Raw genomic sequence first — 12692 nt, forward strand, 5'->3', positions numbered from 1 at the left:
TGTCAGTGTGAACACAACACAGCGGTTTCCCCTCAGAGCTCTCCGAGTGGTGCTGTAACTGCCCACAATGTAACTCTGCCAGTTTAGACTTATTTTAAGAGATTAGGTAAGGCAAGTCAAAGAATAACCACCCCTGATCTTGTTGAAATCAGTATTTAGACTGATTATTGATCAATTATTATTAATTATTGAAAAGAGATTAACTACTGATCAACATAGATGCCCACTTCAACTTGTCTGCATTTTCCTCAGTAGGATGCATGCCCATTAACGTCTAGTTGCTCATTTACCAGTTGGGATGTGAACAGGCCTGTTGCGAGACCACAAACTGTTTTATGTGAGTCAAAGAAATATGGCCATACATCGGCAAACATTACTAGTTGTAAGTAAAGGACTCTGGCTAGAAGTTGTAGAGGAGGATGAAAGAAAAGGAACCTCTATCAATTTTTAATATTTTGGGGAGGCTCACATAGAAAGAGCATTATTAGAAAAAGTCAACAGGCATTGGTGCTTAGCTCTAAAAGCGAGCATCAAATTGAAGAAGTGTCAGGTGCAATTTACATTTCTCAAGTTTGTAAATGGAAAATAATTTTAGAAATTATAGGTGACAGGAAAGTTAACACATATTTTAAAATATCAGCTCTACAGTATGGGATTTGGAGCCTGTTGAGGTCTGTTAAAATAAACAGGTTGAGATTTGCCGAAATAAATCGGTTAGTCTTTAAGGTGCCATCAGACTCCTTGTTGTTTTTGTGGATACAGACTAATACAGCTATCCCTCTGATACTTGTTAAAATACATGTTTGCTTTAGATAGATTGGATGGATAGATTAGATAGATCAAAAGGGAAGAAAATTAAATGAGACCCACAAAGTACAGTCAATGAAAGACACAGTGATTTGTCTAATACTCAGAACACAGTAGCTCAAGGGTTCTGGTCTAAGCAGAAGTGACCCATCATCCTGTTCTATTAGGGTTCCTATCCTGCACTCATCATGGTGGTATGTTACAGTCATTTGGTGGCCTTTGTGAAATGTTTTACTTTCCCCCCCCCTCTTGATTTTTATATAGTTCTTATCACTCCAGCTTCTGAGCTCCTCACAATCATTGATTAAATTAACCCTTACAATAGCCTTGTGAGGTAGTAAAGTATTAGGACTATGACTCAGATGATCTGGCTCTGCCATAGACCTTGGACAGTGGCTCGATTCCTCATATGGAAAATGGGGATAATAGCACTTCCTTTGCCTGTGTTGTTTATTTCAGTCTTTGGGGTAGGGGCTGTTTCTTACTCTATGTGTACATACAGCGCCTAGCACAATGGGTCCTTTGTCTCAGTCGAGATCTTTAGGTGTTACAGTAATACCAATAAATACATCCTATATTGTACATAGGACAGCTTTCTTAGTTCAACCTATAAGCAGATACATATTTGCCTCTAGAGAACAGCTGAGAGCTCTAGTCAAACTTTTACAATTAACTGTAAGAAGTACATTGGTGTGGGAGGGGAGGGGAATGCTTCTACTAAATTAAATCAATTATTTACCTTGGGATTTTGCTCTTTATAGACATACCAGAAAAGGCCTTCAAGAACCGATCTGAAGAAGGTCCCTCCTGTGACAGAAATCAGGAATGGTTTCCATAAAGACTACGTTGCTGCAGCCAATGGGGTTCTGAACAATAAGAAAGCACAATAAGTACAGTAACTCAATACTACATTGTAGTATTTTTCACTTTTTCTAAATAAAAAAAAGAGACTGAGTTACAAGACAGTTTTAGTGTAAACTCTGACTCAGTTTGGTTACATTTGTCAGGTCTTTGTACCAAACATTTATTAATGTTTTGCTATTTAGATTTTAACAGCGTGTAGCTTTAAGTGCTTTGTCCAAGATCCAAAATGTCCAAAATGAGAGAGGCCATGAGAGACATCATCCCCTTCCCACATGCAAAGGTACATTTAACAGTCTCTAATGCTGACACAATGCCTTACAAAACATTTCACTGGGAAACCCAAAGAGTGGTCACATTTTTGTGGTAGCCTTCAAAAGGTAGGGTTTTATTCAGACTAAAAGGTTTTGGCACATCCTGTGTACATGGAGGGTCTCCAGAGTGTCATATTCCTTCGCTGACTTAAGCTAAAAGGCAGCTGAGTGGTCAACCTGTTTTGACTAATTTAGCCGAGACCACCTATGGAAATCAAACAGGATAGATAATTCATATCAATGCCCAACTCCATTAGCACCCCTGTTCAGCCCCTTCAATGCATCTCTCAAAACACACTCCATCATGTGTCAGTCCTGTGTACATCAATCCTCCCTCCATCATCGTAAAAATTATTTTCATTTCTGGAAAATAATGCAACTAATGGCAGAATTATTGTCATAGTCCCTGTGCCCCACATTTACAACTTCAGCATGCACAGAAATATGCACCACACATATTTGCTTTATGCCTAATCCAAAACTCTTTGAAGACAACGGGAGTCTGTTGACTTTGGTGGGTTTTGGAACAGATTTACAGTCTCTTTGGCCTTGTCTAGATTAGGATTTAAAGGTGTGATGTTAGATGCAGTTACCTAACTCCATTTAATTAACTCCTTTGAGAACTCTAGTTGAGACAAAGCAGTTGTACTTTAGAGGGTGCTGGTTGGTCCAGTTAAAGCTAGGAGAAATTTCTGCGTAAATTCTTGACCACTTGTCACCAAAGCAGAGTTGACAGGAAATCCCATGATTTTTAATTTAATTTAAAAACATAACCTAGTGAGGACAAGCCCTTAAAAGCCACAAAGAGTCTCAAATGCATGTGAAAGAAAATACCAATGCACAAGCAACATGTGAGAATCAAATTCACATGCTATATGAGAAAGGGCTCTGGAAGAGCAATTGAACCTTAAAAGGAGTGAATCCAGGACACATCCTATAGGAATTGCCATATCAGAACTGATCAGTAGTCCATCGGTCCAGTTTCCAACAGTCACTTATGGAGAGTGCACCATATGAAGATGTAAAAAAGTACCAGGTTGTGCTACTGTATTCTGTAAAGAGGGATGGAGGAGAAATTGTTTCCTATCTATAGCTATTGAGCTGGTTGTGCCTTGAAGTAAGAAGATCATTGGCCCTTGTAATTTTATCCTTACAGATACTATTCTTAGTCAAATAAATGCTATTAGTCAATTTTATTTACTCTTACCAAACTATTCACCTCAGTAACATCCTGCAGCAGTGAGTTCCCTAGGTTAACTGGACATTCCTTTTTAAAAAGTATTTCCCCATATCCATTTCATTTATTTATTTTTGCATTTACCTGCCTAGTCCCATCCTATTCCTGCATTATGAGACAGAGCAGAGCACATCTCCTCTAATTCTCTTTTTCAAACTAAGTAGTTCTAGCTTCTTCAAACCCCTCTTATATGGAAACACTGCTAACTCAAAAAAATCTTTCTAGTAATTTTTTACTGCCCTTTACTAGATAATGAACATAAATCCCATCCCAGCAGCTCCCACAAGTTCCAAAAGCTTTGTAGAATTGCTATTGACCGGCCCTCTCTCTCATTGGCTTGTTGAGGTGAGCACCTGAGAGAGCAGAGGTACCGAAGGGATGAAAGAACTTCAAAATCCCTGGCCACAAATTCTCCCAGACTGCCTGGTGACTCCACTCTCTCTTCTGACTAAGCCCATGGCCCCAGAAGTAGCACATGTGAAGAGACGGCCAACTGCCTCAGGAAATAGCGTATGCAGGCAGACACCAGGTTAAGTGAGTAGAAATATTAGTAGAAGGAAGAAGGGGCAGACACACTAGGGACTTGGAAGCAATAAGAATAGGAGCAGATTGAGGTGATGGGATAATACAGGAGAGGATGAACATTTTCGATCAGTGGGAAGAATGGGAAGGGGTCATTTCAGAGTTCAGTCTGAATGCGTGCCTGTAAGCCCATGGACCTGTCTGAAGAGAGGCAGATCCCTGATTTGAACCTCTTCTAGTTATGACTGACTGCTTGAATGCAACCATTATGCTGAAGCAGAAGATTGAAATCCCCACTGCAGCACAGACAGCTCACTTAAGCAGCCTTGTTACTGTGCAATGTCTTAATACATCAGATTACCAAAACTAGCTGCAGTAGTCAAGTATTTAAATAAATGACACTGGAATATCTTCTAACTCCTGCTCATTGCATCACACAGTCACATTCTTGCTCCTCCTTGAGCTGATGTCTTCATTCTGTCCACAATGCAAGTCTCACCCTTCCCAGACACCTTTAAAAAAAATACAAAAAAACTAAACTCAGAATTAATCAGCATCGATGAATAGCTTAAGTTGGCTCTTCAGAAAGACCTTGCTTGGCAGTTCTCTCCAATAAACATTGTAAGAATCCCAAGAAGTGAGCAACTAGACAATCGGATTCAAATGGGAAGTTAGAGACAAGGTGGGTGAGATAATATCTTCTATTGGTGGGAGAGACAAGCTTTCAATCTACACAGAGCTCTTTTTCAGGTCACTGAAAGACATCATCCCATCCATCTGGTCTCTCCAATATCCTGGGACCAACATGGCTACAACAACACTGCAAACCTCAAATGGGAAGTGAAAGTTCTTTAAATGCGTGTAAAACTTTGGAAGACCTTGCAGGTGTAGATTTTGTATGAGAAACGTCTCCAACTGTGACGGGCACAGACAAAAGCAGGTCAACTGACTAGATGGGGGAGGAGGCAGCTGGTCAATGACTAGAAGTAAATTGAAATGATGGGTTATTAGACTTAGGAGCTAGTGCCTAGGCACCACCTGTCACCAAAGCAGCTGACAGGAAATCCCATGATTTTTCATATAGTCAGTTGTCACTCTGCCTCTCAGACACATTACTAGAAGTCATTTTAGCCTCATATCAGGAGCAAGATTTCAGAGTCAGAAGGCATAATTATTAATTGGGTTGTCACGCAAGTTAATCTCAGACACACGATATACAGGTGGGGCAATGAAGAGGTTTTGTGGCCCAACATGGAATCCCGAGTTTAGTCTGAATAGAATCCATAACCTTTGGGTGCAGAGAGCAGGAATATGTTCCTAAACATTCATTTGACTGGCAGTCTGGAAAACATCAGCATTCTAATGGTTAAAGTCTACTCAGAAAACCAAACCCAGATAAGTTTAAAGGTTGTCTTGTTTCATTGAAGCCTAATTTTAAAAGGGGGGGAAAAAAAAAAAAAGGATTACCTTACTTGAAATGTTTAAAGGGCTGAAAAAATATATATACATAAATGCGTCACCTTACCAATCCAAACCACCAGGAAGACTGGAATCAGGTATATTCCGAGTTCTTCACACGTATTTTAACACCAAAATGCTGCAACTTTGAAAAACAAAAAAGGTGTCGACTTTTTAAACTGATTTTCCTGTAACACTTAACATGGTAAATAAACAAAAGTTTTACAATCAGTCTTTTCTTTGTTATTTGAGGCATAAATAGCTTGGGGGGGGGGTCAGACTATCTGAGGCAATCTTTTCCTGGAACTTGGACAGAGAGAACCGTTTGACGGACATTCACCTGGGTGTAGATGGTCTGAAAAAAACCCTCCACAGCTTCAAGTACCCCCTGCCCTCAAGCAAGTTTCACTGAGCAAAGGTTTTAGGGCAATTGCTGGCTATGCTTCCCCTTGATGTCAGTTTTTCAGGGGAAGCTACCATTGAAACTGTGAATGGGTGGAGTTTCCAACCCCACTCTGCACACATGAATTAGCATTCAAACTAAGCACACGCACGCGAGTGTCCAAACAGAGGGAGAGTGCATCTCAACACCCTGCATTCCGAGTTAAGCCTTTGCTGGGGCATAAGTGCTGGAACTAGGGGTGATGCTGAACCCCTTGGTTTGAAGTGGTTTCCATTATATACAGGGTTTGCAGTTTGGTTCAATGGCTCTCAGCACTCCCACTATAAAAATTGCCCCAGCAGCCCTGTCCTGGAGTTTTCCCTTTTCTTAGGCTGAACTTCCACCCAAACTGGACTGCTTCCAGAATTTTTTCCATTCGATTCCCTGCTGTCTCACGTTCCCTAACCCGTCTCCCTGCTTTATAGATTCCCCACCTTGCATTCTCTCAAGTTGGAGATAGTGGGACCTATCTGACCCAGATGACATGACACACACAAAAAATGAACAGCCTTGAGATGGTCTCAGTGAGAATTACATTATGTATTGCACAGGAGGGAGAAGGTGAACCACCACAATCCAGTTCATATTGTTCAAGCTTATTCTAGCACCTATTTGAAGGGTTGTAGCTTTTTTTTTTGGGGGGGGGGGGGGGAGAAATGTATTCTGAATCAAGTTCTATTCTAACTACAATCTTCCTTGCCCATTTAAATAACAGAGCTCACAAGCATATTTTGCCAGGCACTAGAATTTGAGGGTGCTGTGGAATAACTTTGCAGCATGGTGATATAGCTTTACAGTTTCTCTTACGGTTAATAGGATTCACAGAACTTGATCCTCCCCCTGAATTCATACTCTGGTAAAGGAGAGTTATGCTAGTTTATGCATTCATTTGGAGAGAGCTGGACAGAGATGGGCCTCAATCCAGCTTCCTTTATTGCATTTGTAATTAGTTGTGCCCACAGTTCCATTATTTGAAGATTTACCTACCCGATTTAAGGCTGAGGCAATTTTAACTTACAAACAAAACAAACCAACCAACAGCCAGAAGTTTCTGGAACTCCAACCACCCCCCCCCCCACTACGACACAAGCAGCTGGATTTTGTGTACCCAATAACAGTTCTCTCAATAGTCACGGTTTTCCTTAGGGAAGGGTAAAGGGTACATAGGCTTGAACACCCATTTCAAACGGTTTCATTCTACTCTAATTTAGTGGCTGAAATGAAGTCATGCATGGGAAGTTTCAGCCACAAAGGAAAACTGTCAAAGTTGTGAGCACTCAAAAAGAGGGCGCTAATGCTCAGAGATGCTGAGTAGTTACAGTTTTCAAAGGCCATGGCAGTTATTGATGCTGAACACCCATTAGGATTAAACCCAGTCTGAGAGTGCTCTCAAGCTTAATTACAACAGCTCTGAATGCTACCCTAAGACTCTGAATTATTATGGGAAGCAGGAAGAGCCCCGACGACTGGGTCATGAAAGAAGTACTTCAATAGTGTTCCTGGAAAGAGCTAAACAAATCAGTGCCATGACCACCACTGGTTACAAAGAGGATTCAGTTTGGCAGACTGCCCCTGCCAGCAACCATAAAATGGCTTTACCAATAAAAATGGAACATGTCTCCATTAGTACGGTATGGGACACACAATGCCATTTTCACACAAAGCGGTGATATATTGCAACGTTGTCATCTGCTCAAAGCTTGTCAGTCTCTGAACATCCTTCCCATCCCCCACCCCCATTATGGTAAATTCATATGCAATTAAGTAAGTTCTCCACCTCAGACCAGCTGAATGTGAAGTCTGACAAGAGCAAAGAGACCCCAGACCCATTTAAATTTGGCAGTGCATTCCTCAGCTCCATGGGAACAAAGGAAGGAGATCTTCCCCTCACCCCCAAACACACTACAGAGCAGTAACAGTGTTGTTTCTTGTCACTAACCTAGCCTAAAGGTTCTACAGCCTCTCTCTCTTTTCCACTCATGGAGGAACAACTCTAGATCCAACAATGGGCTTCCTTGCTGGGAGCTCCCATGGTGTGCAGGGGATGCCAACCACCTGCATGAGCTCTTCCCATCCAGCCTTCCCTCTACAACGGAACTGCCATGATCCCACTATGTCTGAGGCCCTGCCCTCCTACAGAGGATTTGGGTCTAAGAAACTGCTTTTTCTTTTTTATTGTCAGACTGAATGAGCCTCAGGAGTAGACAAGTGTCCTGGTTAGATAAACAGCTGCCATAGCATACCTCAGTGTATTGCAGTTAGGAATAAGTACCACAGTGGGACAGTCTTTCAACTCACTTCATAAGTCTTTTGTAATCTATGCCATTCATTTACTACAATCATTTCCCCCTGCATTTGTGGTTACCTGCTATGATACACATTGCCAAAAATTAGTTAAATTACTCCAATCCACTAACATATCAAACAAGCCAAGCAAACCTGGTGTGCATTCACTTATATTTTTAATCTCTAGTGTAACTCTTCGCACACTTGAAAGGTCTTGGAAGAATTTAAACAACAACAAAGCTATTGCTGGGGGGAAAAAAAAGCCTCAAGTTTGGCTGGCCCAGTTTTTCTTCTAAGCTCCCAGAGGAAAATGGCCAAATGTATCCATCTGTAAAGGAACTTGAAATTTTAAAAAAAAGTTACCCTCATCCACCAATACAAGACACAACTAAACTGAACACAAACAATGCTTGCTATAACTCTGCTGAAGCTCCTTTAATCGAACACAATCTCTGAAGGTGGACATATGATCTGATAAACATAGATGAGGTTATTTTAAGCTATCCCTGCTGTATCTACTGTGAAATAATTCATGCAACACATCAAATATTTCTGTCACTGCCTCTTGACAGGCAGCATTACCCACTAGAACCCTAGCAGGCTGAAAGCTGTGGTTTGAAGGAGAATCCTCTAATACCAGAAACAGACACATGGAACCACAGTCTTAACTTTATCACTCCTGGCTTTTGGTATTTCTAGGTGTGTACTTGAAAAGACTAAATCCTCCTTTAAGAGGCAAGTTTTTAATCAGAGGATGGTTTCTATAACTTTTGGGAATGGGTCAGTTTGCATTTTCTAGCCTCAGATACAGTCCCAATCAAAAAAAGTCATTGAACCAAAAAGGGTGCAGTGTCATTTATAATATTTATAAGATAGTCTTGTCCTCCTGCCTACACAATTCAATAACATCTGAGTTTACATTGTACTGTACTGTAGCTCTGCAGGCACTTTCAGTCTCACAGGAACTTTGAATTCCCCAAACACTCCCTGATTATAGGCCTCGTTTAGAGGACAAGTTTTTACAAATGTTTAGTTAGTTTTTTTTATTTAAATTGGTCCTTGTCTGTTGGCTGATCCTTTGATTCCTGCTTTGATTTCCCATTCTTCCTCCCCCACCCCAGGAATTCCACCAGTAGGTGTCTGGTAAGAAAACCAGATCAAATATAATCAACAACTTCAGATTCAAAATTAAAACAGAGGCAGGTATGCAAGTGCCTCTCCTATCTTTCACTGAAGTGCATAAACCTCTCCGTGGGGGGGCATAGCAGAGCAAGAGAAGGAAAGGACATGACAGAGAAAATAGTGGATAGGCAAACCCCGTATAACATCACTTTCACATGTTACCAGCCTTCAGGGAAATTAAAAACATTCATTTCTGAAGATACTCTATTCTAAATATTAATTCTTCTTAACATTTAACTACAACCCAGAGGCCACATTCACCTTCTGCATGCCAAGTCTGTGAGGATAGGCTAAGGGAGAAAGGAGAGAGAAGAGGGTCCTCCACTTATTAGGGTCCTATAGAAAACAAAACACACAAAAAAAATCAGACTGTTCAGGGGATCGTCGTCCTCCTTTAAGATCAGCTTTGCAGGGTTTCGTAGGCACACATATTGCAGCTAGTGGTCTCAGCACTGTATGATTGCAACGTGGTAATGATTGTTTTGGGGGTGGGGTGGAAGACAGCCTAGTTCTAGTTCCAATAGGAGAGGTCCCGATGCGCCCGTGAGCAGCAGATTAAAGACTGACCACCACTGGATTACTTTTCTTAGGACAAAAGATATAGTTCATAGTGGTTTATAGTCACCATATTCTATTCCCCCAATTTTGCCACTACCATCATTATCATCCCCCATATTCCATGTAAACGGGCAACAGAAATATCAAACGATGATTCAAGGGAAAGGGATCTTTTTAAGTGGGTTACACGGTTCTAGAGCAACTCTGTTCACATCAGAATGTACATATTTCATTGCACGCAGTTGCATTTACTGCTCTTTTTGCTCCTTCAGTCACATGAAGGATTTCTTCCCCTCTAGTTGTACTTTCCTTTAAAAACTAACGCATCTATTTTTTTTTTTAAATGTGATGCTCAGGCAGTCAGGTCTGTGCAAACACACAGAAAGAATCAAGTTCCCATGCTCAGTTTTGTCAGGGCAACAACCCCTCAGACTACATGAAGTTCAACTATGCCTAGATACTAGCAGAAGTGCTATTCTCCTCATTGAATCACACGAATGCTGGTTCCTTAAATAAAGTTCACCTCTTGACCAGGATTATTTTTAGTACCAGACATTTAAAAATATAGATCACATGAAAAGTTATGGAAAGTGCAAGTTACATCTTGTTGACGAATATATTCAGGCTAGCATAGATACATATAATATATATAATATTATTCACACTATATATATTAGCATTTATTAAGCATAAGTAGCATTAAGCACAATTATAGCAGTTATATAGCCTAAATTGGCCTTTGATTTTTATATAACCCTGCTCACTTATGCTAAGTATCCCATAATCCCTTGCACTCACTGAAGTAAATTTTGGCTTAAGGAAATAGGGAATCTGTCAAGATCAGGATAGATCAATTCTTTACCATAGCAACAAAGAGAGCTACCCTCACAGGCCTGTACTGGAATGTCCCAAAGAAAGAGGACAAGGCATATGATTGTTCTACCCTAGAACAAACCTAGGAGGGGTCTTCATATCCTTTGGCACCTGAAATGCCTGTGTTCAGAACAAAGAGGTAAGGGGTAACCCATCGTACCAGAAAAACAAGAGAGAGAGCCGATTCGTTGAACCTAGCTTCAGCAGATATGCATGGTACCTTTTACTTGTGAGGTGTAACTTTGGAAGTGCAACTTCTGTGTAAGGTGAATGCAACATCGCTTCATGAGACAGCTTCCCAGAGACTGGTATCACATAAAACCATTTTCCTGTACCATATTATTACTGGGCTATAGAAATAAACCTGACTGACACTGATTATTTCGTATCCAGTATATTCCATAATAAACTAGAGAGCGTGGTCAAGCACTTGATGGTACAAATGATCAACAATCTACTCCATCCTTCTGGCAAACAAAAGCTCGTTACCAACATCTTATCTATTCTCAGAGGTCTGCTCTGTTTGATTAAACCCATCTCCAAATTGTTCTATTATACATATGAAATTGGACCATTGGATAATGATTCTAAAAGAGATATCACAGCATTTATGCGCAAACAGAAGCGTTACTGCACAATATATTGGGCGCTGTGTGTCTGCCAGAAAATACAATACCAGAACTTACAAAGCTGCACTGACATTCCCCCAGGTGGAAAAGGGGCATTTTTGGTTTTAATTTTTCCAATCAACCTTTACCGTAACAGCAAGTACAGTGCTTATCTGTAGCTGCTTCCTCTTCCCCTCCACCCCCCTTCCTGCTGGAACAGAAATCATGCTTCCAGAGCATCAGCTAAAGCTATCAAAATGTAGGCATGATCTTCAGCAAATGATCATGTGCAAAGAGACACAGACTACACACTGCCCTGCTCTTTGACGCTATGTTACATGATCTTCATAGGCAGGAATAGCATGATCTCCAAGGAGGCAAACTATGATGAAATTAGACACTGACAGATTTGAGTCATACCAAAAGTAGTTTGTTATGAACTTTTTATGTAATTTACAGCGAAATATTCCCTTGATTCTAACGCTCACAGTTAGCCAGGATCTGTTTTATAAAGCTTTGAACTTCATATAAATCATTTATAAATCAGCACTAAATTAAATTAAACATGAAAACTAGCCATGAGAATTGTTCAATTCATATAAAATTCTAGCAGTTTTATTACTATTTAGGCCCCAAATCAAGCTCATTTAATGTTTTTGTGAAGATACATTTGAAGGTGATCTGATGCAAATACATTTTTTTAGTTTCAAAGTTTAAATCGTAGCGATTCATGAGAACATTACTCCATTTAGAATGAAAATATTGACAAACTCAACTGAGGAGCTTTCTATACATAAGAACAAGGCGATTATTTTAAATAGGTGCTTGTATTGAGCTGCACATGACAAGCCAAATTCCACGGCATTGGGTGCATATTCAAAATGTCTCATTGAAACTGCTCAAGAGATATTCGATGTGCGGTCATTTTGAAAATGAAAAGTGCTGAACTTAATGTGCGTGCAGTCATTTGGCAGAAGTTGTGAAAACTTAAGCTGTATAAACACACAAGACCATTGCAGGTCTAGCTCTCTTGTTAGTGAAACACAAAATATTAAGATAGATTGGAGGCAATTTTCTTAATATCAACCTCCCGCTTTGTCTCTATGCCAGCTGAAACCCTCACACTAGCTGCTGTCAGTAAAGCCAGAGGATAACTTGGTATCCCACTGAGGGCCACTCCCAAATTTCTTAAAGTCTCTAGGGGAACGGAAGCAGAAACATTCCAACAGAATATGTTGTATTAATTTGGATGGGATAAGATTGAAAGGTGTTAATGCGACCTAGTCACTGTCCAACGTTAAAACAGTTGAAAAGAAGGTTCAGGGTTTTGTAGAGAGAGACCTCAGCCTGCTTACTACCATGGCAATTACACCATTAAAAAAAAAAATCTTGTAAACCTTGTATTAAAGATAAAGAAGGAAAATCAGTTCAAGCATTTGAAATGTCAAGTATTGAATAAGGCTTTTGTTTGCTCAACCCTTGTTCCCTTTCCCTTTTGCTGGACAGAGGTTTTTTAAAAAGAGCCCTTCCTTCTCGCCCCTGTC

At 40.3% G+C, this 12692-nt stretch overlaps 1 protein-coding gene across 2 annotated transcripts in view; it reads left to right on the plus strand.

The window, feature by feature from the left end:
* Window positions 1–5427, plus strand: part of ELOVL2 (ELOVL fatty acid elongase 2) — a 55708-nt gene extending 50281 nt beyond the window's left edge. For both annotated transcript variants that reach the window (XM_073332061.2, XM_078851622.1), the window contains one exon: window positions 1569–5427. In XM_073332061.2, coding sequence (XP_073188162.1) covers window positions 1569–1697 — 129 coding nt within the window. In that variant the 3' untranslated portion in view covers window positions 1698–5427. The remainder of the gene's footprint in view (window positions 1–1568) is intronic.
* The last annotated feature ends 7265 nt before the right edge of the window (window positions 5428–12692 follow it).

The sequence above is a fragment of the Lepidochelys kempii genome, chromosome 2 (assembly GCF_965140285.1).
Source record: "Lepidochelys kempii isolate rLepKem1 chromosome 2, rLepKem1.hap1, whole genome shotgun sequence".
NCBI lineage: Eukaryota > Metazoa > Chordata > Testudines > Cheloniidae > Lepidochelys > Lepidochelys kempii.